The 27,011-nt window shown below is 42.3% G+C and overlaps 1 protein-coding gene across 25 annotated transcripts in view; it reads right to left on the bottom strand.

Annotated features, from left to right (window-relative positions):
• Positions 1-27,011, bottom strand: part of ZNF618 (zinc finger protein 618) — a 163,579-nt gene that overhangs the window by 112,773 nt on the left and 23,795 nt on the right. For 8 of the 25 annotated variants that reach the window (XM_039866848.1, XM_039866834.1, XM_039866855.1 and 5 more), the window contains exon 1: positions 13,619-13,948. The exons of 3 other annotated variants lie outside the window; for them this stretch is intronic. In XM_039866848.1, coding sequence (XP_039722782.1) covers positions 13,619-13,690 — 72 coding nt within the window. In that variant the 5' untranslated portion in view covers positions 13,691-13,948. Of the gene's footprint in view, positions 1-13,618; positions 13,951-18,748; positions 21,728-27,011 lie in introns of those variants that run through there. 14 more of the 25 variants (XM_039866838.1, XM_039866837.1, XM_039866836.1 and 11 more) reach the window with 8 other exon arrangements.

The raw sequence follows: 27,011 nt of genomic DNA on the forward strand, positions 1-27,011 counted from the left end.
AACAAAAGATAACCCCGACATACATTTCAGTCCCCAGAATTTCCATTTTAGAGAAAGAAGGCAACTTCCCCAAACTCTAGATTCAGAACCTACAGAGACTGTATAGTGCTGGGTCCCTATGCAAACAAGGATTAATGAATAAAGGCCACTCACTGGTTTATCACACCCTGGGAACGCTCTATTCCCCTCAGAACCCATGGAAGCCCCAGAAGCCAGGCCTGTCATCAGAGGAAATGCTCTTTAAAAACGCACTCAACATGGGAAGAAAGTCCAGGATACACACGCTCTGAGTTACTAATTATTCATTTGCTCTCCTGTGACTATCATTCCCACTGTTCCTATTAGGAAGCTATTGTACTACAGGCATACCTCGTTTTATTGTGCTTCACTTTACTGAGCTTCGTAGATACTGTGTTTTAATCAACATCAAGGTAATACCCTCCAGCAGCAAAAAGATTATGACTCACTGAAGGCTCAGATGATGGCTAGCATTTTTTAGCAATAAGGTCTTTTTAAAATTAAGGTATGGATACTTTTTAAACACTACTGCACACTTAAGAGACTATAGTACAGAGTAAACATAGCTTTTATGTGCACTGGGAAACCAAAAAAAATCCGTGTGGCTCGCTTTATTATGATATCTGCTTTACTGTGGCAGTCTGGAACCGAACCTGCAATATCTCTGAGGTATGTCTGTATTTAACAGCAACAACAGAGACAAAGCTGGCATCTGGAAATACGTCTGTAAAACAAACTCATAAAATCATTTCCTCGTCTCTGGTGAAGCATCAACTAAGAGCTGTGTTACTCTCATAAGAGCACCAAATGCTAGAAGGGCTTCCACCCTCTCCCCACCGCGCCACTGGAAAAACCGAGGCCCAGAGAACACAGGCTGGACCTGAACGCAGGACTCCCAGCCCGGTTTAGTTTATCCATCATTTGTCCCCCAAGAGTCAAGAGTACAAAAAAAGCACAGACTGTGATCTGCTTGGCTAAGAAAAGAGAAAGAGAAAGAAAGGCAGCAGGAATTACTACATGCCCAGGACCTGGCTGTGTTCCCGTTTCCCTAATATCTTACCACCACGTCAAAAAGACTAAAGTATAACAACAGTGGATTACAACTGAGAGCTGCAAGACAATGGATCTATTTAAGAAAGAGTTCTTAGGGAAACCTAAAGACAACATGGAAAGGGGGTAAAAAAAAAACAAGGAGGAAACTGAAGCCTCAGAAACCTATAGTTGCAGCATAAACACAGTCCAGCAGCTACATAAAGCGTCACGCTAAAATCCTTATGTTCTCAGTTCCTATTACTAAATATATCATGTCTGACTTTTAACAAAAAATTACAAGGTATGCTAAAAGACAAGAAAAAAACACAGTCTGGAAAGACAAAGCAAGCATCAAAACCAGACTCATATATGACACAGATTTTGGAATTATCAAACTAGGAATTTAAAATAACTATAATTAATATGCTAAGGGCTCTATGAAAAAGGTGAACAATATGCAAGAACAGATGGTAATGTAAGCAGAGATGGAAGCTCTAACAAAGAATCAAAAAAGTGCTACAAATAGAAATTTCCCAAATTGACAAAGCAAAGAAAAAAAGGATGTTAAAAAAAAAAACAAACAAAAAAAACCCCTGAATATCCAAGAACTGTAAACAATTACAAAAGTGTAACATATATGTAATGGGAATGCTAGTAGGAGAAACAAGAAAAATGAAGAGAGGAAATATTTGAAATAATAATGGCTTAAAAGTTTCCAAAATTAATGACAGATACCAAACCACAGATCCAGGAAGCTCAGAGAGCAACGAACAGAATAAATATCAAAACAACAACAACAAAAACAACAAAAACAATCCTACATTTGTTAGATTTCACCACTGAAACTATTTGGGCCTGATGCTTTCTTTTTGAAAGGTTATTAATTATGTATTTTATTTTATATATATACAGGCATGTTTAGATTATCTGTTTCTCCTTGTGTAAGTTTTGGTAGATTAGATACTAGAACTGTAGAAAATCAAAGACAACAAGAAAATCTTGAAAGAAGCCAGATGAGAAAAACTTCACCTATAGAGCACCAAGAATAAGAATTACATCGGATTTCTCTTCAAACATCATGCAAGAAAATAGTGGAGTGAAATACTTAAAGTTGAAAGAAGAAAACTCACCAACTTAAAATCTGTATCCAAATTATCTTTCAAAAATGAAAAAGAAATAAAGACAAAATTTAGGGAATCTGTTACCAGCAGACCCACCCTGCAAGAAGCACCAAGTTCTTAAGAGAGAAGGAAAATTACATAGGTCGAAAATTTAACGTACATCAAGAAAGGAATAGTGTGTTGGGGAAAGAATAAATGAAAATAAAATAAAATATTTTCTTTTTCTTATTCTTAATTTATCGCATATGTAATAGTTTGTTCAAAATAATAACAATATACTGCATGATTATAGTTTATGGGTAAGTGAAATAAATGACAGCAATGTTATAAATGATGGAAGGAAGCAATTAGGAATATTCTGTTACAAGGTACATGCACTACCTGTGAAGCAATATACTATTATTTGAAAATGGACATAGGTTAATTGTAAATGTATGTATAAAGTCTAGGGCAAGCACTAAAAAATTCCTTTAAAGAACTGAGATGCTATAAGTGGGGGGGAAATGGAATCATATAAAATGCCCAATTAAAACCAGAAAGCAAAAAGAAATGGAAGATAAAAAAAAAGGACAATGAAAATAGTTACAAATGTGGTAGATATTAATACAACTATATCAGTAATGATGTTAAATATGAATGGTTTAAATATAACCAATTAAAGGACAAAGATTTTCAGAGTGGATTAAAAAAAAAAAGATCCAACCATATACTGTGTACCAAAAAATCCACTTTAAATATAAAGACACAGATATATTTGAATTGCAAGTAAACATGGAGAAAGATATACCATGCTAATACTAATTAAAAGAAATCTACAGTAGCTACATTAATTTCAGACAAAGCAGAAATCCGAGCAAAAAAAACTGTTAGGGATAAGGAGAGGAATTACACAATAATAATAATAATCTTTAATGTGTATGCACCTAACAACAAGCATCAAAATAATAATCTTTAATGTGTATGCACCTAACAACAAGCATCAAAATAATAATCTTTAATGTGTATGCACCTAACAACAAGCATCAAAATATGTTGAGCAAAATCTAATAGAACTGCAAGAAAAAAGAGACAAATCCACCATCAATATCCTCTACCAATAATTGACAGACCCAGCAAGCAGAAAATCAGTAAAGATAGAGTTAAACTGAACAGCACCATCAATCAACTGGATCTAATTGACCTTTATAGAGTACTTCATCTAACAACAGAATACACATTATTCTCAAGCTCACATGGAATATTCACCAAGATAGATCAAATTCTAGGCCATAACACACACTTTAACAAGCTTGAAATAACAGAAACCATACAAAATATGCTCAGACCACAATGACTTGAACCAGAAATAAATAACAGAAAATTGTGGTTAAGTTTCAAAATATTTGCTGTAAAACTCTACGAATATGTGAAAATTAAACAACACACTTCTAAATAACACATGCATCAAAGCAGAAGTCTCATGAGGAATTAAAAAATATTTTGAACTGAAAATGAAAATACAATTATCAAAATGTGTGGGGAGCAGCAAGTGCAGTACTTAGAGGGAATTTTTACATTTAATTTCTAGCATTAGAAAAAAGAATTAAAATCAATAATCTATGCATTCACCTTAGGAAGCTAAAGAAGAGCAATATAAACATAAAAGAATCAGAAGAAAAAATAATAAAAATTGGAGCAGAAATCAGTGAAATCGCAACCTCCATATCAGTAGAGAAAATTAATGAAACCAAAGACTGGTTGCTTGCACATCAATAAAACCGATAAAACTTTAGCCAGGCTAACCAAGACAATAAGACAGAAAACACAATTGCTAATATCAGAAGTGAAAAAAAGGCCATACTGATCGCATGGATATTAAAGGGATAATAAAGGAGTATCAGGAACAACTCTTGGCCACAAATTTAATAAGTTAGATGAACTGGACCAATTCTTTGAAAAATTCAACCTACCGAAACTCACACAAATAGAAACAGATAATCTAAATATGCCTGTATATATAAAAGCAACCAAATCAATAATTAATAACCTTTCAAAAAGAAAGCACCAGGCCCAGATGGTTTCAGTAGTGAAATCTAACAAATACTTAAATGACACTAATTTGCTATAATCTCTTCCAGGAAATAGAAGCAAAGAGAATACTTCCTAACGTTATATGAGGCCAACAGTATTCTAATACCAAAACCAGGTAAACACATTACAGGAACGGGAAACCACAAACCAATATCTCTCCTGAACACTACTGATGCATAAATCATGGACGATATATTAGCAACAATGTATAAAAAGAAATGTCCACCACAACAGAATGAGATTTATTCCAGGTATGCAAGGCTGGTTCGACATTCATAAATCAACTCATATAAACCATCACATCAACAGGTTAAAGAAGAAAAGTCACATTATCCTATGAACAGATGTGTATTTGACAAGATCCAACACCTGTTCATGATAAAAAAAAAAAAAAACTCAGCAAACTAGGAACAGAGAACTTTCTCAACTTGATAAAGTACATGAACAAAAAAACCTACTGCTAAGATCACACTTAATGGTGTTAAATTAGATGTATGCCCCCTAAGATCAAGACCATGGCAAGGATGTCCCCTGCTCACCACTCCTACTCAACAGCATATTGGAAGCTGTAGCTAAGGCCAGAAGACAAGGAAATAAAAAGTAGGGAAGGAAGAAAGATTGAGAAGGAAGAAATAAAACTGTCTTTGTTCACAAATAACATAACTATGCAGAAAATCCCAAAAAATCAATTTAAAAAAACTGGAACTAATTGTGATTATAGGAAGGTTGCAGGATATAAAGGATATAAAAAATAACACTACTCGCCAACTTTGAGACTTACTATAATGCTACAATAAACGAGGCTTTGATGTTGGTGAAAGGGTAGACAGGTCAGTGGAACAGAATAGAGAGCTCAGTAAAAGACCCACACAAATATAGTCAACTGATCTTTGGAGAAAGGACAGTCTTTTCAATAAATGGTGCTAGAACTGGACATCCACATGCAAAGAGGAAAAAAAAACCCCTCTCAGACATGTCTTCATTCCCCAGCAACCACCACCACTTTTTTTGAGCCACAAGAAAGTGTCAGCAATCCTGGCAACTGCCAACTTATCTGCCCTCTGCCCCATCCAGCCTGTTTCATGACCAACCATTCCCCATCAATCAAAACTCTCAAAGCCCACAGCAACTTTCACTATCAATTTCATGCCCTTCCTCAGTCCCATTTCTACTCTAATTTCTTTCCTTCCTTTTCTCTATATAAACTGCCTCCTAGAGGAACTATATCTATTTCTTGGTCCCTGATTTCTAATATTGTGCACATAAACACTCAGTAAACACTTCCTAAATGAATAAGCTTTTAAGTTATGTACATGTCATATGTCTATTGAGTATGTGTATCAAAATATCAATATATCAAACGTCAACACCCAGAGTGATTATTTCTGGGTTGGAAAATTATGGATGAGTTTGATTTTTTTTCCTTTTTGCTCATCTGGACTTCCTAACTGTTCAACAGTGAACATGTATTACTTTGGATAATAAAAATAATAATAGAAACAAACAAAAAAAAGTCAAGAAAACACAACATATAAGAAAGGTCAGGCTTATACAAAGGAAACATTACGAGTGATGACTCACTTTATAGAAGGCATTTTTTTTTTTTGCTTTATAAAAAGCTTTGTCATAAAAATATTTTATGTAGTGAATAGTCCAAAACAGGATTTGATTTGTGGCAAACTTTTCAGCATGGTGCGAAATTCAGAAAGTCTTGTTTCCCCTAGGAGAATGGAGAGCTGTTTCTTCTTCCTTCCTTCCTTCCTTCCAGCCAAGAGCTATTTCCTTCTCTTCTCCTCCAGGGAGGTCACAGCACATTCCTGGTTCTGTCAGTTCTGAGCTTGGTGACTCCTGACCCCATTACCCCCTAGGGTTTCTCCTTTAGATGCGGGTGTTTTATGACTCCAGAATAACAGACTGGATTCTCAGCTGCTATCACCAGGAAGGAACCTTCAACAGACTGGATGGAGACATAGTAATTCTCTGGCCCTCTGGCCTCAGAGCAGAATCTAGGTGCATGACACTTACTTGATCTGACAGATGAGGAAACAGACCAGAGAGGGGAAGTAATTTCTCTACAGTTACCCAGCTATTAAGTGGAGGAAACAGGACTCAGGATGCCAGCCTTGGTCTGACACTTAAGCTTCACGAGAAATGAAGCTTAAATTGAAATAACTTTAAAAAATGGTAAAGACATTGAGTGCCAGATCTGTGCCAGGTTCTGAGCCAGAACCAAAGGGAAAGCCACCACCCCTGCCCCAGGGGAGCTTGCATTCTAGCAAGGAAAACCCACCACACAGTTCCTAATAACCACACGGTTCCTAATAACCACACGATTCCTAATGACCACAGACTGACTTCCGCCTGTGCAACAGCCTTCTCAGGTAGAGTCCACACCCTCAGCCAGGTGGGATGCAAACATATGACTAAGCAAAACTGCACCTAGCCACGTGGCAAACTGCTGAAACCTCCACTGCTAAATTTCATTAATACAACTACAAACTGTCATTGTTGTGACTCTGTGCCAGGCACTGTGCTTGGCACTTTGTATCCAGTACTGGGTATGAATATCCAACGATTACCCTAAGATGTGAGCTCACTTATCCCCATTTTACAGGCAAGTAGATTGAGACTCTGAAAATAAGTGGAAAATCAAGATCTACTGCTCTCTTACAGTATCTCTTCCAGCACTACAGAGAACGGCCCCTGGTATGCGCTGTACCCTGCAGGCACCCCCTCTCAAACACAGACACAAACAAATCCCAGCAAGGAGGCCTCCTGGCCCTGTCTTGAGGCAAATTTCTCAGAGACCATGAAGGTGAATTTTGTATCCTTATGGCAACTGGCTGAGCAAGGCCTGTCACAAACGGGGGCAGCGGGGGGAGGGGGGTGTACAAAGACCTGAGAAAGGAGAGCCCAGGGGTCCCTGGGAGCTCTTCCAATAGCGATTCTCCACTCTGGATCCAGAGCTGCAAAGCTGCAGAGGCCCCCATGCCCAGCCCAGGGCTCCACCTGCTCCCCAACTCCAACCAGCCATTAGCTCCCTATCCAGGCCATTCGGGGCAGGACCCTGACCACAGGCCCTCAGCCTCCTCACTCACTCAGACCGTGAACAGACGGGGAAACCGAGGGGATGTGAAGGCCTTGGCTCAGCTATGCCGTGGACTGACTTAAACTCTGGGCAGTACCCTCCCTCCCTGTGAGCAGGGCACATGGGTTTCAACCTGGCTCTGCTGCCTGTTAGTGGAGTAACTTCTGATCCTCAATTTCCTCATTAGTAAAATGGAGATGGTGACAGCACCTCCTTCACAGTCGTCCTGAAGATGAAATGCACATAACATATAGACAAGGAGTGCCTCCTATAGACACCTAGATGTCCACCATTAGCACGCTTACCTAGATATTGTAATACTGACTGTTTTCTCATCTGTGAACCTCACAGAGCAGGGGGTCCTGCTATCTAGTTCACCCCAACGCCTAGAACAGTGCCTAACATACTGAAGACACTCCATAAACACTTCTCAGGTGGACAGATAAATAATTAACAAGAATGCTAGAATGGACCTCTTTCCTGCTCTGGGCCACTTGTAACCTGGAGGTGGGTGGATATGCTAAGGTCTAAGCTGGGCCATACCAGGCTAAGTGAATGGTTGGCTACATCCCCAGACTGAGCAAACAGGCTCCCAGCACCCTTAACCAGAAACCACGGAAGGCTTGTTGTCCTTGACAGGTGGTCTTCCAACACCTGTTGGAATCTATGTCCTTGCCCCAGTATCACATAGTAAGTGCTCAATAAATACAGGTGCGAGGCAAGCTCACATTGCTCTCTCTCTCCCGGGTGACCTGCTCCAAGCAACTGCAATTCTTCCTCTTGCTGCTCCTAAATCTCCCTAACCACATAAACCTTGGCTGTTGCTCCCAACCCAGGAGAGCTACACAGGTTGGCAACTGATACTCAGGTATCCCCTGCAGCTCTACCCAGGTACTGCGACATTTTTTTAAATGTTCATGATTTTAAATGTTCATGATCACCACTATGAAGATTCAATCACTTCCCTTTCTCTAGGCTTGGTTTTCTCAGCCTGCAAACTGGTACAGCCATCCTTGCCCAGCCCGCTTCCCAGGAGTGCCGTGCAGAATCAGCAAGAATGCAGATGTCCGGGTGCTCTGCAAACCTGATCTACTGAATCAAGGGGGTATCGGTATCCTTAACTCTTCCCAGAGAAGGTTCAACCTTGCGAAGGGGCCAGCACCATTCTCAAGAGGACACCGGCAACAGTGGCCAGGAGCCAGCCAAGCCTCTCTCGACTACGAAAAGGCTACCATTTGCCAAGTTCGCTCTTGGCATAAAAGTCTGCTAGAACGAATGACAAGAAAGCCTGGCAGCCAGTTTTCCTCTTCACAGGCACACACACACAATTCGACTCATAAATAAAAATCTGATTACTACTGGCTTTTCCTAAGCCAATGTGACTGAGTTTTAATTTTTTATAAAGAAAAAACTCATAAAATATTCAAGCGAAGCCCATACGTCTCAAGAGACCAGAAGTGGCTCTCGGCAGCCCCCAGCTACAGACACACCAATCGGGGGCCCCAGAACCTGTGCTATCAACCACTGGAGCATCTTGCCCACTGAGCTGATGTTCAACCGAGTCATTAGCAGTGAGCAGGTCCAGGCTCTGCCAGCCGCAGCCAACTCTCCAACCAGCCTGCTCCCCCTGGCTGCTCTCCACACTCTTGGCTCTTTCTGCTCTATAAGACCGGGGATGCCCTGGGCTGCTTTTCAGATTGTGCAGGGTTGAGAACAGGCTGAAAGAACAAAATAGTACTGTCAGGCGCCAAGGCACAGGAGGAGAAGAAACAGGGAAAAGACCCTCCCCTTCTAACTCAGGAATCCAGGCTCAGCAGATGGAGGCTAATAAAAGTATGTACTGTAGTCTCTGAAACCTGGCCTACTCAATCTCCCTTTCCACGATTCACTCATTCGTCCGAAAATTACTGGCTGTGACCCTGCTATGTGTCAGCACTGTGAGCGCAAGGGATACGACAAAATGAAAGAGACAGACAGAAATCCTTGCCCTCCTTAGTAGGACAAGTGTTGATTCCTGACTTGGGCAGGGACAGTACAAGGTATCTTGGAGAGTGTAAGGAAGCGCTTAAAGCATGATGGGGACATGTCTAGAGGACAGAGGAGCCTGATGCACTAAGGGGCGGCCACTGGCCAAATCTAGAATAATTTGAGCAGTGAAATAATAATAGTAATGGGTTATAATCCATAAAAGGAACTTATAAGTTTATATCGGTGTAGACAACCAGGAGTTTACACTGATGTAAATAAGCGAATAAGTAAATGGAAGAGAAAAAAGAGCTCTTTCTATAGGAGCATTCGAATTAATAAATGTAGAAGGAATGAGAGAAATAGAAAATCACTACTCTGCAAACACCAAGCAAGAATCATCAACGGGTGCTAAAATCTGTGGACAAAAAAAGTATGATATGGAAAAAAGATTATTTGCATAGTTGCAAATTACCTCCCACAAAATACTTATTACTACGAAGGGTAATAAGAAAGTAGCGTCACAGAGGAGAATGTGACGGACATCACCTTAACCAAGCATTCAAAGTTCACGTCCCCAGTGATAAGTCATATCGACATCCCCACTACTATGATTCACAGAGAAGGGGACAGCATCACTTCTGGGATCCTATTGCCAGAAATGCATAACCTGAATAAAGTGATCTAGTAAACATCCAACAAACCCCCAAGGAGTATTACACAAAAAAAACGAGTCAGGACTCTTTAAAGGGGTCAAAGGCATGGAATTCAAAGAAAGGCTAAAGATCTGTCCCAGACTGGTAGAGACTAAAAGAGACATGACAACTAAATGCAATGTGAGATCCTGGATTGGATCCTGTACCACAAAAAGGCCATTAGTGAGACCATTAGTGAAATTTGAATAAGGTCTGTAGATTAGTTCATATTATTGCATTACTATTAATTTCCTGCATTAATATTAACTTCACAGTATAATTTGAGCATTATACTATGGTTACATAAGGTGCTAACATTTAAGGAAGCTAGGTGAAGGGTATATGGAAACTCTTTGTATTATTTTTGCAAATTTTATAAGTCTGAAATTCTTTCAAAATGAAAAGCTGGAACAGAGCAATGCTTCTCTGGTTGAGCACCAGATGAAGATGCTGGCTTGCATGAAGGGACTGTATCGTGTGAAAGATGTACATCCTGCAACACAACAATCATAGTCAGCCAGGCAAGATGCTCTCACTCACTCTGAGAGGAACCAAGAGAACAGCAGTTCTCACCGCCTAGTCATCTACCCAAGGGGCACCTGCCACCTGCACGCATTGGCGCATACCTGGTGAAATATCGTGATATCCATTCATCAAATCATGCTCCTGCTTCAAAACTTTCCCATGTTAACCATTTTCAGACTAGACTGGTACACTTCGCATCAACAACTAAACAACAGGGGACATTTCCTAACTGCAAGAGAATGGCAAACTGGATTCGGTGTTAAGATTTTCCTCTATAAATTTTCTGCTGGGCCCTGTTACCGCCTACCTTTAACAGAGCTAGCTCCTCACTAGTACTATGAAGGAACAAATAGCAAAGTAACTCTAGCAGAAAAATGTGAAAGAATTGGGTAGTCCTGCCCACTTGGTCAGCTTGCTTGGTTTTCCGGGCCTGAGCTCATGGCTGGGATTTTTTATTGTAGCCATATAGCACAGTCATATTTTCTGCTAGTAAAATTGTCCCTGGGTCATACAATGGAATCAAATAGATCAATATTTCACAGTGCTATTACAAAAAACGTCTTCCGGTGTCCCCATGCTTCCCCCCAAAGCCACAATACACAGACACACACACACATGCACACACATCTAAGAATGGCCCATCTTCATCGGTAAAAGGAGACAATACTATCTCCTCATAAGACTGCCATAAAGATAAAGTGATGAATACGAACTTCGTTCATTCAATCGGCAAATGTTTAATAAGCATCTACCATGTCAGGCCCCGGCTTGGAACTGAGGACAGTGATGAAAAGACAGACACAAACTGTGCCTGCATGGGGCTCATGTTCATTTCTTCAGTTAGCAAAATTCTCTGCCTGGTTTTCAGGGTCTTCCACAAGGACCCCTAGCATTTGTCCATTCATCTGTCCATCTATCGGCCTACCTCCCTCTTTCTCCTCCACCCCCTAAACCCCCATACCCCTTCTGTCCCACCACTTGCCCAAAACTCTCACCGCTCCCCAAATACTTTCTGTTCAAGTAGACCACCTGCTATTTTCATCCTCCCTCAGAAGATATTTTTAAGCATCTTGAAGTACCATTTGCATATAAAGCCTCCACTAATTATAATCTTCCTACCTCTTCATTAGAGCCTAGGATGACCTCTCCTTTCCCCTCTGCCTATTTTAATATTAATCGCACACCCCCTCTTGCAGGTGTCCCTGATCCTCCCCCCCACTACACACACACCTCAGCATCCTCAAAGCTCCAAGGGAATCAACAGCCTGATATCTCGGGAGTTCGCCGCACCCTTCATCTGGTCTTTCTGCCAACGGCAGATCAAAAGCAAGGACCACAGCCACCGTTTCAGAATCTTCTGCTCCTGTCGAGCACAGGACAGGCAGGACAGAAATTCTGGGTGACACGTGGCTGGTGACTGAGAAGCATCCCCCAGTGTAGTCTGTGATGGTCACTGTGGAGGGTGACAAGCTCCAGGGAGGCAGTTTTTTCTCAGCACCAATTCCAGTTTCTTGCACAAAGCCTGATGCACAGTAGGTGCTCAATAAATAATGGTTGGTTGTTGTTGAAAGTGTTTTATCTTTGAAAGTTTTGCTGAACAAGGCAGAGAAATTCCTCTTTGGTTAATGGAGAGGAAATGAGCAATTATATGCTGTGCTCTCAAACACTGGGGAAACTGTTCTTAGAAAGGCAGGGGTGTAAATTTCAGTGGGTCATGGGCCATGCAGGTAACTTCCACAAGCAAACAGAAAGGGAGGATAAGGAGGCCAACCCCACCTGTTCCTGCTGACCGCTGCCATTGGGAGTGCATGTCCCCCACTGCCTGGGTGTCCAAGTTGTCAGAACAAGTAGGAAATCAGAATTTTTAAACACGGGCAACTAAATCAACTATTGTGGCCATTGTTTAATCTCTGGTTTAACTTCTATTCAAACATTTCTTCCCTCCTCCACTCAGTCCCCCATTTTGTTTATACCACTTTTGAACAGAAAAGGTGTTTTTATAATTAGCACAGTGTTTATATTCCAACGAGAGCTTTCAGAAGGCTTAAAAATAGACTGATTCCTTATACACCTTCGAATTCTTCCCTCTGAAGATCTTGTTTACACTAGCATTTTCCTTGGCAAACCTTCTTTTGAAAAGGTCAGCTGCAGTTCACGAATTCTTAAACTGGCAGCTCCAAATTATTGGGATTTTGGAGGACACGTTTAGGCACCTTCCAACCCCTGTGAAGAGCAAATTCTACAGATAAATGCTCACAAGGGAACCCCAAGTATAGTCCAGATCTTCAGGGCCTGGCTACTCCAGGGCTCCTGGAAACGAGAGGCTCCTGGAACCTGGCGAGCCTCTAGGATCCTAGAACGTGAACTCTGCTTTAAGAAAACCCAATTTAGGGGATTTAGACACCACCTTGCTATGGGGCTGTTTATCCATTTACCAAATAGGTGTTCTCATGACAGAAAAAAAGCGAAAAGAAAAACAACCTTAAAAGGCAGCTCCCCCTTCTAGGGTGATATTTAAGTGACTAAGTCCATCCACCTCAGCCAGGAGGTCATTAAACAAAAGGTGTGTTTGGAGGAGAAGGAAAGAGTGGCTGGTGTGGGGTAACTGAGTCAGCAAAGTTACTTTCTTTACTGCAGGACTTCTCAATGCCCTTAAAGGTCCAACAGCTGCTACTCCGTTCACAGGTGTATCTGGCCCTGAACTCATCCTCCCCGGTTTTCCTTCTCTCCCTATGGACCACCCATGGAGCAGACTGCCTTTAACCAGCTTTCAGAGATGAGAGAAATAGGCTTAAACTTCTAGAATTAGGAGAGGAAGGGACCTGATTAAGATCCACGGCTGATTAATTAATGACAGAGGCTACCCTCGAAACCAAAACCGCAGTGACCCTCCCTCAAGACCAGCACTGCCTGGCCTACTGGTTTGGCTGGGATCTGACAGTAACATCAGTATCCAAGCACCAGGGAGCAATTCTTGCTGAATCCCCAGCCCTGCTCTTAGCACAAACTGCCAAAAAAGTAGAAACCAGCAGACAGACCCGGAGTTACAGGATCTCGGTTCTAAGAGGCCTATCTGAGTGGTCAGCCAACTGTTACTTACATACCTCCAAGGACAAGGACGTCAACCCCTCTTTCAGGTTCCTCACATCAGGATACTGGCCAGAGAAAAAGCACATTTCTGGTGTTTTCTTTCTCGTGACTGCAATGTCGTATGACGTAGGGTTTGGCTGAGAGACAACGCTTTATTTTAAATACATCTGCAGAAGAAAGCAGTTAGCCATGGGGGCTTTGAGGCATGGCAACTGTGAAAGCAAATCTCAAACTCGACTACTTACTGGCGAGTGGGTCACTTTGACTCAGGGAGCTTCAATATCCTCACCCCTAAAAGTGGAGGATACCACTTCCCACTTGGAGGGAACTGCACGCAGCCCTCTTAACTCAGCACAGGTGTTAGGTGCCATCCACTCCCCTCTCTCCACAGCCTGAACCTCCCCTTTGGGTCGCCTGCCCTTACATCCATCCCTGAAAACTGACCAGATGAATTTGACATGAAGAAGGGCACGGACTGGGCAGCACATCTGTAGGAACAGCTGCCTCTAACCAGAAGGGACTGAAACCAAACCCTAATAATTCTGACACTGAAAGGGTGGGTGTTCAGGAACCAGTCCATCACTTAACTGAACAGATGGGGAAACGGAGGCCCAAGGGAGGTGGGATCTGCCTCAGCACACACGGCAGGTCGTCAGGGGACACCAGACAGGTCCTCTGACACCCCCTCCTACAGTGCACCCCGCTACGGGGGAGGAAGACGATGGAAGAACTCTAGGAAAGTGATGCTGCGTCCCCAAACCCTCATCACGTTCCACTGATTTTTTAATAGACTTTAACAATTTACTGACACCAGCGGAGCTTATAAAGTAGTTTAATTGAATTAATTAGCAGTCACGACTTACTCCTGAGTTTCCCCTTTGGCTCCGGGGAGGCTGTTTAACCCCTTGCGTCCTAAGAAGGCTGTCACTCACTCTCATTTAAGACAATTCACCAGTCTCTGCCAGTTTCTTTCCTAAACTAGCTCTTATACCCTGGTCTCACCCATATCCCAGTACTGAGCACATGTCAGCACCAGACACCTGCCTGCCCTGAGTGGCTGAAATCTCATCCTAATTATACTTCGATGGATGAACGCTGCCTTCTCCTATAGGTTCCCCAGGTGACAGGGGCAGCAAGGGGTGGGGGTCTGTGCCCTAGCATGGGCGCCACCCACTGGCCTGGCTTGGCCTGGAAAATGGCCCTCACCCCCATTCTCCTATGTCGTTAGCCTCAACTTCCCTCACCACAAAGAAGAGGCTTGTTGATGTCTCTCAAACGGCGGTCCACACACCGCAGCATCAGCACCGCCTGGGAGCCTGGGAGGATGAAGACTCAGGCACCACCTCACCCACTGAATCAGAACCTACAGAGTGAGGCCCAGAGAGCCGTATTTTCACGAGCCCTCCAGGTGATGCGTACACACACCAAAGTTAGAGAAGCAGCAGTTTGGGTGATCACGAAGATTACTCCTAGATGAAAAGTCTGGGAAACAGTCCAAAACATGAAAACCAATTTACTTACAAAGTAGTCTTCACAGCATTATTTATAATAGGGGAAAACCAGAAGTAGCAAAACATTCCCCAAACAGGGCATTGTTGTAGGGCATTGTTGTGTAAACTAGAGTATGGCCACTTCATGGAACACCATATAGCCAAAACCACAGGGTTTACAATAACACTGGGAAATGCGAATCGCATAACATTGAGCTTTTTTTTTAAGCTCTGAGAAAAAGTGTCTCTATTGCACCTATTGGTTCAAAAATAATAATTAGAAGGGAAGCAATCAAAACGTCAAAGGTGTAAGCATCTGGTAGGTACGGATCACAGGTGATTTTCTTTCTTCCTTAGACTCTTCTGCGTTTTCCAACTTTTTCTATAAAGAGCATGTGCTACTTTTTATAATGAAGTTAAACTTTGTTTTAAACAAAACAAAGGTTCTGTGAGAAAACACCGCTTAGAAAGCAGAAAGTTCAGCACCAACTTGACATTCACTCTGCACTTGGGCTACTTATCTCATGCTAGACCGTGAGCTCCTTCGTGGCTGGGTCAGGAAGACGGGTCCCGTGTACAATCGGGTATGAAGGGAAGGAGGGAGGGAGGGAAGTGGTTTCAGATGAGCCACTCTATGAAACTGACTTTTCTCTTGGCAGATCATTGGATGAATTCGTTAAGTAAAAACATAACAGTGAGAGACAAAACAACCCTGAAGAGCCAGACCCAAGAAAAAAAATTCATCCGGTGTCATGAATACGTTCTGTACAGCACTTCACACACTCACGCTTTCTCCTAGACACACCTGGCTGGCAGAGACACAGTCACAAGGCCAATAATAAGTCACCGTTTCCAGGAACTTCTAAGCCCCTGAAGCTGGCGCTCAGCGGCAAGTCTACCCCAGCTGGCACATGGTAAGTGGACGTGCAGGAATCAATAATTACAAAGTGGAGAGCAGGAACCAGGTGCGCAAACACCAGGTATATATTAGACGCTGGAGCAGAGGCCAGCACGGGGACTCAGCCTGCACCCCACTCTTTCAGTGGGCTGGGAAGCCATCACGCCAACTGCCCTGGAAGGAGGGATAGCATGAACCAGTGTGGAAGTGAGAAATCGTGGATGTGTGTAGGCAAACCATCTAGGACAGCAGGGCAGGGGCAGTATAGGGGTCACAAAGACAAGCCAGGCCATAAGTACCGGAGGGCAGGGCTTGGGATGAGAGCATCCGTCTTCCAAGCACCAGGGGCTAGGAGAGGCTGGGCAGGAGGGAGAAAGGGCAGGATCGTTCCCACTACGGCTCACCCCTAAGCCAACTCAGGCTTTGGGGCCAGCAAGCCCCAAGGAGGAAAGCACATGAAAGTCCTGACTCCTCTCTGCCCAATCTGCATGGGCAAGTGCATGGCACTAGGAGGACACTGGACATCTTCTCACTGGGCTCTGGAATGGCCAGATTTTCCTACATCTCAGGAAAAGTGGAGGCCAAGGAGTGGAGCGATCAACCTGTGCAACCTGACCATTGTATTTTCTCATCCTCAAATTTTCTCCTCACCTGTTCTCAAGGCCTATAATCGTGCCCCACCCAGACCTAGGGGACAGGAACACAGAGCCTCTAGCCCCTGACCTCCACGCAAGAGCCAACAAGCTCTCTATATCCCGGAATAACCTGGGCTGTGGGCACCATCTGCTCAGGATGAGCCTTGGTGTCACTTTAGCATCACGTGACAGCAGTATATGAGAGGACCATCATGCCCCAAATGGGGCACCTCAAGTTCAGAGAGGGAAAGGTTCCTGCTGGGGTCACACAACAGCAGAGAGACAAAGCTGCATCCCCAACCCCAGACTTCTGGCTCCTAACCAATTCACTTACAAGGTATTCTTGTAAGGTATTCACTTACAAGGTATTCTAACCCAGCTCATAAATGGCTTGGGGGATAAATAGTGACTGACCCAGGGGTTCCCTGGGTACCATGAAGTCCTACAGAGCTGGATCAGAAAGAACTCAAACACAGGAATGAAGTCCTTGTTCCTATAGGGGTTCAAGGAGCTGGACAGGTGATCACCTGGCAGGAATGATGCTTGAGAGATTAAAGAACAAGACCTGGGGAAGGAGGACAATGACTTTGACATTCCGTCCTTGTGTATCTTACGATTCTTCCTCAGTGAAGCAGACTGATAAGCACTGTGTGATAAAGTACAAGTGATGAGTCTGTGCAACAGTCTTCAAACTGGGTTAAACTCCTCAGCCTGCTTCCGGAGCCACCCAGGGGGTGGCCAGCAGATTTCTGACTCTTCAAGACTGACTTCCCCATCAGGCAGAGAAGTCACAGTTGTCTGAGGCCCACAAAAATGTTTTAGTTTATTTTAAAATCAGAATAAAGAAACTGAACTTTTAGGTCAGAGGAAATCTTTAACATATAATGTTAATATAATCATCTTTATACCAATGCAGTCATAAAATGTAATTTTTAAAAATTATGGAAGGAGCCCACAAAAGCAAAAGTGCCTAGGGCCCATGAAAGTCATGATGTGGCCCTCCCCTCCCAATTTTAAAAATCATTTTTATCAAATATACTGAGCTCCTATGTAAAACTTCATTTATGAAAGGGTTCTCTGGCAAAAACGACTTTTTAAATCTCATAGTGAGTAAAAATAATGTTTTTCTCTACAAAGTTTTAGGGTCTCAACTTACGAACAAATGAAATGTGGTGTCATATGAGTCACTGAGCTTTTACAAGCCAAAGACTCCTTTCCTTTGAAACACCTGCGCCTCCCAGTTCTCATGACTGATCCTGATGTGTCACTGGCTTTAGGGGTCAGCTTTGCTTAGTAAGAAACACAGACACACTGTGTGTTATCCTTTCTTTTCATGTTATTTCCAATATATGTCTTGAGACATGGAAAGTGCTAGGTATGTGCTAGGCAGTCCTACACTTCAGACTCATTTCCAAAGTCAAACAGTGACACTTCACCTTACTCTGAAAGAAGCAGTTCAAATATGAAGGAGGGAAATCCTCAAAAAACTGGATAAACTAGTTAAACAGTCCCATTGGAATAAAGGAAAAATCCCTAAAAGAAAAACCCAAGGAAAGAAAAACTTACCCTCCTCCAAGAGTCACCTAAGTGAGGCTCTCAACCTATAATGTGTGAAAGCACTGGGGAGTCTGTTAAAGTCTCAGATTCTCAACCTCACTCTCCCCACGAGATTCAGAAACAGCAGGTTTGAGGATGGGGTTGGCATCTGCTAGCTCTTCTAGTGCAGGAGGTCATCGACTCTCTACCCTCAGAAGAGTCATCTACTAATGATGAGAGACGGGGTTTAAGGGGATCCCCAGCCTACTGGGCCTTTGTTTCCTGGTACCAATTAGGAGGTAAGGCTCTGCCCCACAATGCCTCTTGTTTAGTAGCCTCAAAAGTAAAATGGGCACAGCGTGGTGGACTTCTCTCTTGACGTGTACCACCTCCCCCCGCAACACTCATATACATGTGCAGGCACACAGTTCACTTGCTTTCCAACTTTCAACCTCCTGGGAGCAGCTCACCCCCACCCTGGGCTGAAGACCTGGGGCTCCAGCACTGAAAAGTCAAGACCTGACATCTACTCCAATCTGCTCGATGTTAACACGGTACAATTTTGGGAAAGTCAGGAAGCCTCACCTGCCCAAGGTAGTGAGAGAGAAGAACTGATGGCCAGAAGCCGGGAGGGCGGAATCCACTGTCAAACCGAGGCCAGATGAGACAAGCCACTCAGCAGGTGCCAGATAGACCTGTGACAACCAAGAATGACAGAACTGCAAGGGCTAGAGTGGCCCAGCTTACTTTCAGAGGCCGGAAGGGTACAGTGGACAGGTTTGTTCCTGCTTACTCAGCAACCCTTCTTCTGATACAGACTATCTTGTACTTCAGGAATCCATGATCTAAATGTTTTCAATGGGCCACCCCCAGCCCCCAACTCCATGAAAAGAATTAAATGACCCACATCTGTCCAATAAGAATAACACACTCTCCTGGCACTGTGATTGATTCAGGGATGAGCCTGTGACCAAGCTGGACCAACAGGAGGTTTCCTTGGGACTTCAGCTGAAACCATTGGGAAACAGGTAGAGTCCACTGGGACTCCATTACGGTGGTGAGAAATGAGCCTGGTGATGCTACAGCCGTTTCAGCCACCACCTGGGGAGGGCCTGCCTGAAGAACTAGCCAACACAAAGAAACAGAGCTGAGACATGGAGAGCAACACATTTCTGATCTCTTTCAGCGTGTTAAACAAGTTTGAGGTGAGTTTCTGTCACTTCCAACCTAAAGAATCTCGACTAAAATGGATGGTCTGTTGTATGAAATGGCAGATTTGATTCAAAGACAGAAAGAATCCTTGCTTTAACCTTGGGCAAGAAACGCCACCTCTCTTGGTTTCCATTTCATCCCAAGCTCCAAGGCTGTAGTGGAGAATTGAGTTATATCGCAGTAACTACATGAAGCACTTGGGATATTATTTAGCATTTGTAGGTGCTTAACAAATGTCAGGAAAGAAAGTATCAGCCTATAGGAAGACACCCACACACACACACCAGGTACCATCACTCGCTAAGGAAATAATAATATAGTCCTGCAAAGCCCAGCCTGAGTATTGCTTGGCAGAGCAAAATGGTCACCAGAGACCCAAGTCCAAGGAGGAACAGCCAGGAGAAGCCCTTTCTTAAGAACCACAACCTTTGGCATGTTCCCAGCACTTTACAGAGCTCAAAGCGGTTTCATATCATCATCTGTCCCCATAACCCCTGCTATTAGAATGAGACCGTCAAAAGTAGAAGGTGGCAATCTTTAGCAAGGCCAGTTTGGTAATATCGTTAAAACGCAGAATCTCTGACCCCACGTGCTATCTTCAAAGGTAACTTCACAAATACAAAATAATGTTTACAGAAGAAGTGCTGGTAGCTCCTAGTCATGATGGAGTAACAAGGTCCACATTTACCGTCCACTTTAAATATCCGCGAAGCTGGACAAAATATATGAAACAATGATTTCTAGACACTGGGCAACAGGAAGAGCAGAACAGTAACCCCTAAGAGAAAAAGGAAACAAGTGGGTCATCTACAATTGTCCCAGCTAGCTTCCTGGAGGATTTCCAAGCTGTGGAAGGGTGGAAGCAACCCAAGCAGAGTTCAGGGGTCTCCTTGAGTTAAGCAGACAGACTTAAGAATTGGGGAGGAAAAGAAAGCTAGAATATGCAGGGCAGAGAATCACAGGAGAGTGAAGTGCCCAGAGGATGAGCTCCAATGCTCCAGATGCTTTAGACAGGCGCATAAGGAAACTACCTGAGCCTACAACACAGACCACCAGAAGGAACCCAGCAGAACAACTTTCAGTGCTTGCTCACACAGGGCTAAGAGTAGTTCACATTCCCAATAGCCAAAGTGGAGGACTCTCATACTATACAAACCATCGGATCGAGTACTCAAAGGTATGGCCTCAACAAGTGGGGAGAAATTAACACTAGAAAGGGAGCTGGAACACCTTTTCTGTAAAGGGCCAGAACAGTCAACATTTTAGGCTTTGTGGGTCACTACAGAATGAAAACAGCCATAGACAATATGTGAATGAATGGGCATAGCTGTGTTCCATTAAAATTGTATTTACAAAAATAGGCGGGGGGCCAGATTTTCCCCATGTGCTATCGTTTGCCAAACACAGCTCTATTCGAAAGACTGCTCTGGTCCTGCACAACAATTTAACTTATGTGGTAGGCAGAATAATGGCCCCTAAAGATGTCTACATCCTAGTCCCAGAGCAGTGAATGTGTTAGAATACATGCAAATAGAATTAAGCTTGCTAATCAGATGACCTTGAGATGGGGAGATTATCTTGCATTATCTGGGTGGGCCCAATGTCAACGTCCTTCTAAGCAAAATAGGGAGGCAGAAGAGAGAGAATCAGAGAGATAGCAGCATGAAAAGGCCTCTGCCCAACCTTGCTGGCTTTGAAGACAGAAATGGAGCCAGAGGCCAAGGAATGTGGGCGGCCACTAGAAGCTGAAAAAGGAAACAGATTCTCCCCTAGAGCTTCCAGAAGGAATACAGCTCTGCCAACATCTTGATTTTAGCCCACTGAAACCTATCTTGGACCTCCAATTTCCAGAACTATAAGATAATATATTTGTGTGGTTTTCAGCCTCTAGATTTGTGGCAAGTTGTTACAGTAGCAACAGGAAACTAATACAACAGCAATAACCAGGACGAAGCACAAAAATATTTAAAGGAATACTAAAATATCCCTCACCGAATGTAAAATTCACAATGTCTGTAAATCAAAAATTACTAAGCATGAAAGAAGCCAAAAAAAAATTAATAGGAGACCCAGAAATGACACAGATGATAGACTTAAAGGACATAAAATAGCTGTTATGAACATACTCCATAAATTCAAGAAGGTAGGGAAAAATAAGAACATGTTGGAAGAGACATAGGGGATATAAAAAAGACCCAAATCAAACTTCTAGAGATGAAAAATACAATGCCTGGGATGAAGAACAGATTACATACTAAAGAAGAAAAGACTGAAGGACTTGAAGACACAGCAATAGAAACTTAACAACGAACTGAGAGAAAAAAGAAGGACAAAGATAAACAGGGCATGGACGAACTGTGGAACAATTTCAAAAGGCTTAAGAGATATGCAATTGGAGTCCTTGGAAAAAAAAAAGAGGGGTAGGAGTAAGGAGAGAAAAGATATTTGAAGAAATAATGGCCAAGTTTTCCATTTGGTGCAAACTATAAACCCAGAAGCTCAATGAACTCCAAGCAAAAGAAACACAAAGGAAAATACTCTCGGGCACACCACAATCAAACTGCTTAAAATCAGAAATAAAGAGAGCATCTAAAAGGCAGTCAAATTTTTTTTAAAAAGCATAACATAGGAACATAGGTAAGAATCAGAGCCAATTTCTCAACAGAAATAATTAAAACAGAACAGGGGAGCAACATCTTTAAAGTTTTCAAAGGAAAAATTGTCAACCTGGAATTTGATAGCTAGCAAAACTATCTTTCAAAAATAAAGAAGTATAAAAGCTAAAGGAATTCCTCGCCAGCAGACCAACACCACAGGAAGTGCTGGCTCTCTGATTATAATAGCCAGAAAACTGACAGCACCCAAAATACCTATTGGAAGGAGACTAATTACATAAACTATGATAGATCCTTAAAATGGAATACTGAGCATCGATAAAAACTAAAGCACATCTTTTGGGGCTAACATAGAACAATCTTATGACATCCTATTAAGTAAGAAAAGCTAAGCTGTAAAAACAATAGTAATGGTTCACATTTGTGCCTAAGAAAAGACATAGTATGAATACAACACTGTCACTAGCGTTTATCTACTGGAAATGGGAAGCAAGTAAAGGGTCCCTTTCCATTTTTATTCTTTATTCTTACTTCTGTGTCATCTGAATCGTTTTCAAAGAACACGTAATCATGTGATTTCAAGTTAAAAAAATTAAAAACAAAAGAGGTCCTTGGCTGGGATTCAAGACAAGCCCAATAGACATTCAACTTCTTAATTGGCCAAGTGCTATTATGATTTACTCATTTCGGGGCATGATAACATCCATTCCTTTTGCTTCCTTCAAATACTGTCTATTTCACTCCATTCTGAATTCCACCCCTGTATACCCATCATAACAAGGTCTCACAGAAGTCCACATGGGCAGATGTAAAAGGATGTTCACTGCAGCTTTATTTGGAATGGGGGGGAAGGGAAGTTAAGGCAACTTGCTTGTCCATCACTGAGGCAGTGAAATGTGGTAGCTGTACCCAGAAGCTAGAAATAATGTGATGGGTCTCAAAAACCTGGAGCTCAGGACAAAAGTGAGAAACAGAAGGACATCTAGACAATACAGCAGTGATGTAAATTTTTAAACATATAAACAGAAAGATGCATGGTAAATACATAAACAAATGGCTTGGAGATGGGGAGGAGCAGAGCTAGAAGGAAGGGGGAGATTAAAAAAATGACCAAATGAAGAAAGAAAGGACTATAATGAGCCAAAAAGGAACATGAGCCCTAAACTGAGTATAACTAACTTAACCTGCTGCACATGAGCTTGAAAAGGAGAGAAAAACAGGCAACATTTGAGTGATTATGTGCCAGGTGCTTTGCACCTATTAACTCATTTAAACTTCATAATTAACGCTCTCATGAGGTTCTTTAATCTTCAATTTATAAAGAGGACACAGAGACATAGAGAGGTTAGGCAACCTGCCCAAGGTCACACAGGAAGGAAGTAGCAGAGGCATGACTTGAATTACTGGCTAGCCTCAGAAGCTGTGCTCTTCACCCGCACTAAGCAGCTTCTGACTCCACCTACCCTACTTACAATGAGGAAATGGAACTCTGCTCAGAATCACAGAAGTTAGAAATTAGCACCTATATTACACCTCCTTGGACTCCTTCACGTAGATGCAAAAACAGACCCCAAAACGCACACAGGAGGCACCTTGAAGCCAAGATCACCACGGCCAATTTCTTCCCTTAGTCCTGTTGCTTCAAAACCAGTTGGAAATGTAAAGAACAAACAAAAGAAAACAGAAATAATCTGAAGAACAGTAACTTGGAACAAAAGACATGATGGGTTCAAGACCAAGGGAGGGACAGGACAGAGGGCAAAACTTGCATCCAGGTTTGTGATCCAGCCCCAAACACAGCAAGAAAAGCCCAGGGTTCAGCCACTAGAAGGTAGCATTTATGAGGTACAAGACCCTATAAGAACCCTGTACCTTGCTGGCCCTGCCACTCGGCTGGGATGGGGATTCCAGCTAGGGTACACGGGGCTTTGCTGGGCCTGGGTTCATCACATCCAGGAAAAGCCCATGAGGCTCTGGCACGTGTGCTGATATATCAGCTAATGTCTCATTCAAGTAGTCAGCATTTTGTTAGAGCCAATTCAGTGGGTAATTAAGGAAAAAGTTGGGACCAGATGGGGAAGCAGATGCTAGCTTAGCCGCAAGTACAGCTCCCTGCAAGTGTCTGGGAAAGCACTGGGCTGGCCAAGTTCGCAAGAGAGGGGCTGAAGTGACAGCAGCCCAGAGAGGAATGGGAGAAAAAAGACGCCCATTTTAAAGATAAAAAAACTGAAGCCCGGAGAAGTAAGGATACTTGAGGGCTGTAAGAAGGATGTATGATGGACAATGAGGATGAAAGGAAAACCATAAGCTTAAAATAAAGGGGTGATTCTATCTTGAGGAAGAACTGGAGATAAGACAGAACGGACCTCCAGAAACAGGGGAAGAGGATGGTGTTAGCAGATGGGAGCCAGGGTTCTAGCCTCACTTCTGCCACTTTCCTGCTGCCTCACCTCAGATAAGTCACTTTTCCCCTCATTGCTCTAGTTTACTTCCTGTAAAATGGAAGGAAAGGTCCCTGAAAAGCCTACTCAAAGGAATGAAGTTCACTATTGCGTAAAAGTGTTGAGGACAGGAGCTAGAACACCTGCGTTGGGTTCTGGGCTTTCCTACTCACCAAATGTGTGGCATTTCATTTGGCCTTTCAGTTTCCCCATCTGTAAAATGAGAGTAACCATACATACCTCACCTGTATGTTTAGAGGCTCCGACGAGTGTATCATAAGACTTAAACAGTGCAAAGTACAGTGTAAGCACTCAAATAACAATCCCTACTACTGATACTATGGAGCCAATAAAAAATGACCACTGTGACATCCATGGAGCTAGGTAGAAAAAAATACTGACATTTCAATGGTAAATGAAAAAAGCAGGATATAAAGTTGTATGCACTGTAATGACAGTTACATTACACATAGAAAAAAAAAAGACAGTTAAAGGGTAATGCTAACCATGATTTAGCAGTGACATAACAATGATGGATTTATTTACCCCTAGTTCTCGATATATTTCAAATTTTTAATATATGAATAACTACTTTTATAACAAAAAGGAGGGTTAAATACAATGAGTTTTAAATGTTGAGGAAATGTGATTTTTTCCACTGGGCTCCTTTACAACAACAGCAGGACAGAATAAAAACAAAAACCAAAGGCAGTGGTAGCCTAACCTGACGCTGAACCCCAGACCTGCAAAAGCATGAAAAGGGAGTGTCCTGTAAGGCAGATGGCATGGGGACCTCCTCTTCTCTTCCTCACCCCAAGACACTGACCAATGGAACATAAAATAGGAGGCACAATTTATAGAAAGTTCTAGGCCAGGTAAACTAGTGTAACACGAAGATAATCAGAACAGTAGTTATCTCTGTGGGAGAAGGTGGCAACTGGAAAAAAAAAAAAAAGTAGATGAAAATGTTCTATATTGCAATAGAGGCATGAGCTACATGGGTATAACCACTTATCAAAACCTTCAGCTAAGACTGTCCATTTTACTTATGTAAGTTTTTCCTGAAACAGCTGTAATAATAACCACCATCATCATCTTCAAATGGGGAGAGTAAGTAGGTGGAGGTATAGATGATAAAAAGAATGTCGACATGTTGATGACTGCTGAAGTTGGACAATGGGACATGGTGAGTCATTACACAACTCTGCTTACTCTTCTTACTTTTGAAATTTTCCATAAAAATTTATTTAAATGGGAGAAAAACAGTATGGTGGTATCTCAAAAAATTAAATAGAGAATGACTATATGATCCAGCAATATCACCTCTGGGTATACATATACCCAAAAAAAACTGAAAGCAGGATTTCAAAGAGATTTTTATACACCTAAATTGATTGAAGCATTATTCGTGATAGCCAAAATGTGGAAGCAACCCATCAAAAGGTGAATGGATAAACAAAATGTGGTGTATATATACAATAAAATACTATTGAGCCTTAAAAAGAAAGAAAATTCTGACACATGCTACAATATGTACTGAACTTTGAGGACATTATGCTAAGTCAAATAAGCCAGTGACAACAAGACAAATATTGTATAATCCATTTATATGAAGTACCTAGTCAAATTTATAGAGACAGAAAGTAGAATGGTGGCTGCCAGGGCTGGAAGAAGCGGGGAATGGGGAGTTGCTTAATGGGTAGAGTTCTAGTTTTTGAAGATGAAAAAGTTCTGGACATTGGCAGCACAGGAATGTGCTTAACACTCCCTGTTCTGTACATGTAAAAATGAAGATGAAGCCCCGAAATCTAGAAGAAGATTTCACACACAAGCCACCCACTCAGGAATTTCTGCTAGATGTTAAGGAGGTGGAGACAAACCAAAGGACATCATGTTGGACTATCTCACAGCCGCTCTCCTTGAGATTCTGACACAGAATCAGTAAGATGAAACCAAATAGATCATGGGGACGGGGATGGTGGAGTATGACAGGACCTACGGGGACCCCCTATCGATAGAACTTCTACAGAAAAATCCCAGTGGCAGCTAAGTTTTTTCCAGTCAGAGCTTTCCAATTCAACTCTGACTTTACCAGGAAAGAATCTGAGCATAGACCCCTAAGTGTTTCACACTGTAGCTTTACTAAACCAGACGAAGGAACCCAGACTGAGATAACCTACAGCCCCAACCCGGCCCCATCAACTCCCGGCAGCTGCATCAGTCACCTGTCATATAAACTTATATCATCTGGCCCTCCCCTTTCAACTCAAGATTTGAGGAAGCAGCTACTGATATCATTTTGGAGTATATACCATACCAAAACACACTTTTCCTGATTTAGAATAAATAAATGAAGCAAGTAGGGGGAGGGCACATGAAATAAAATTGTGTAACAAAAAAAGGAGATAAGCATTTCACTCAAAATTCAAAGAAAGAACATAAAAAACACAATTTTACTCTAGGAAGCTGAAATAAATTTTAGACACACTCTCCTTTGCACTCTCAACAAAATTAAAGACAACAAGAACAGAGTAAAATAAAAAGGAAACAAAGAATTAAAAGAGATTGCAAGGAATCAAA

Source organism: Pteropus medius, unplaced genomic scaffold (genome assembly GCF_902729225.1).
Source record: "Pteropus medius unplaced genomic scaffold, Ma_sr-lr_union100, whole genome shotgun sequence".
Taxonomy (NCBI): domain Eukaryota; kingdom Metazoa; phylum Chordata; class Mammalia; order Chiroptera; family Pteropodidae; genus Pteropus; species Pteropus medius.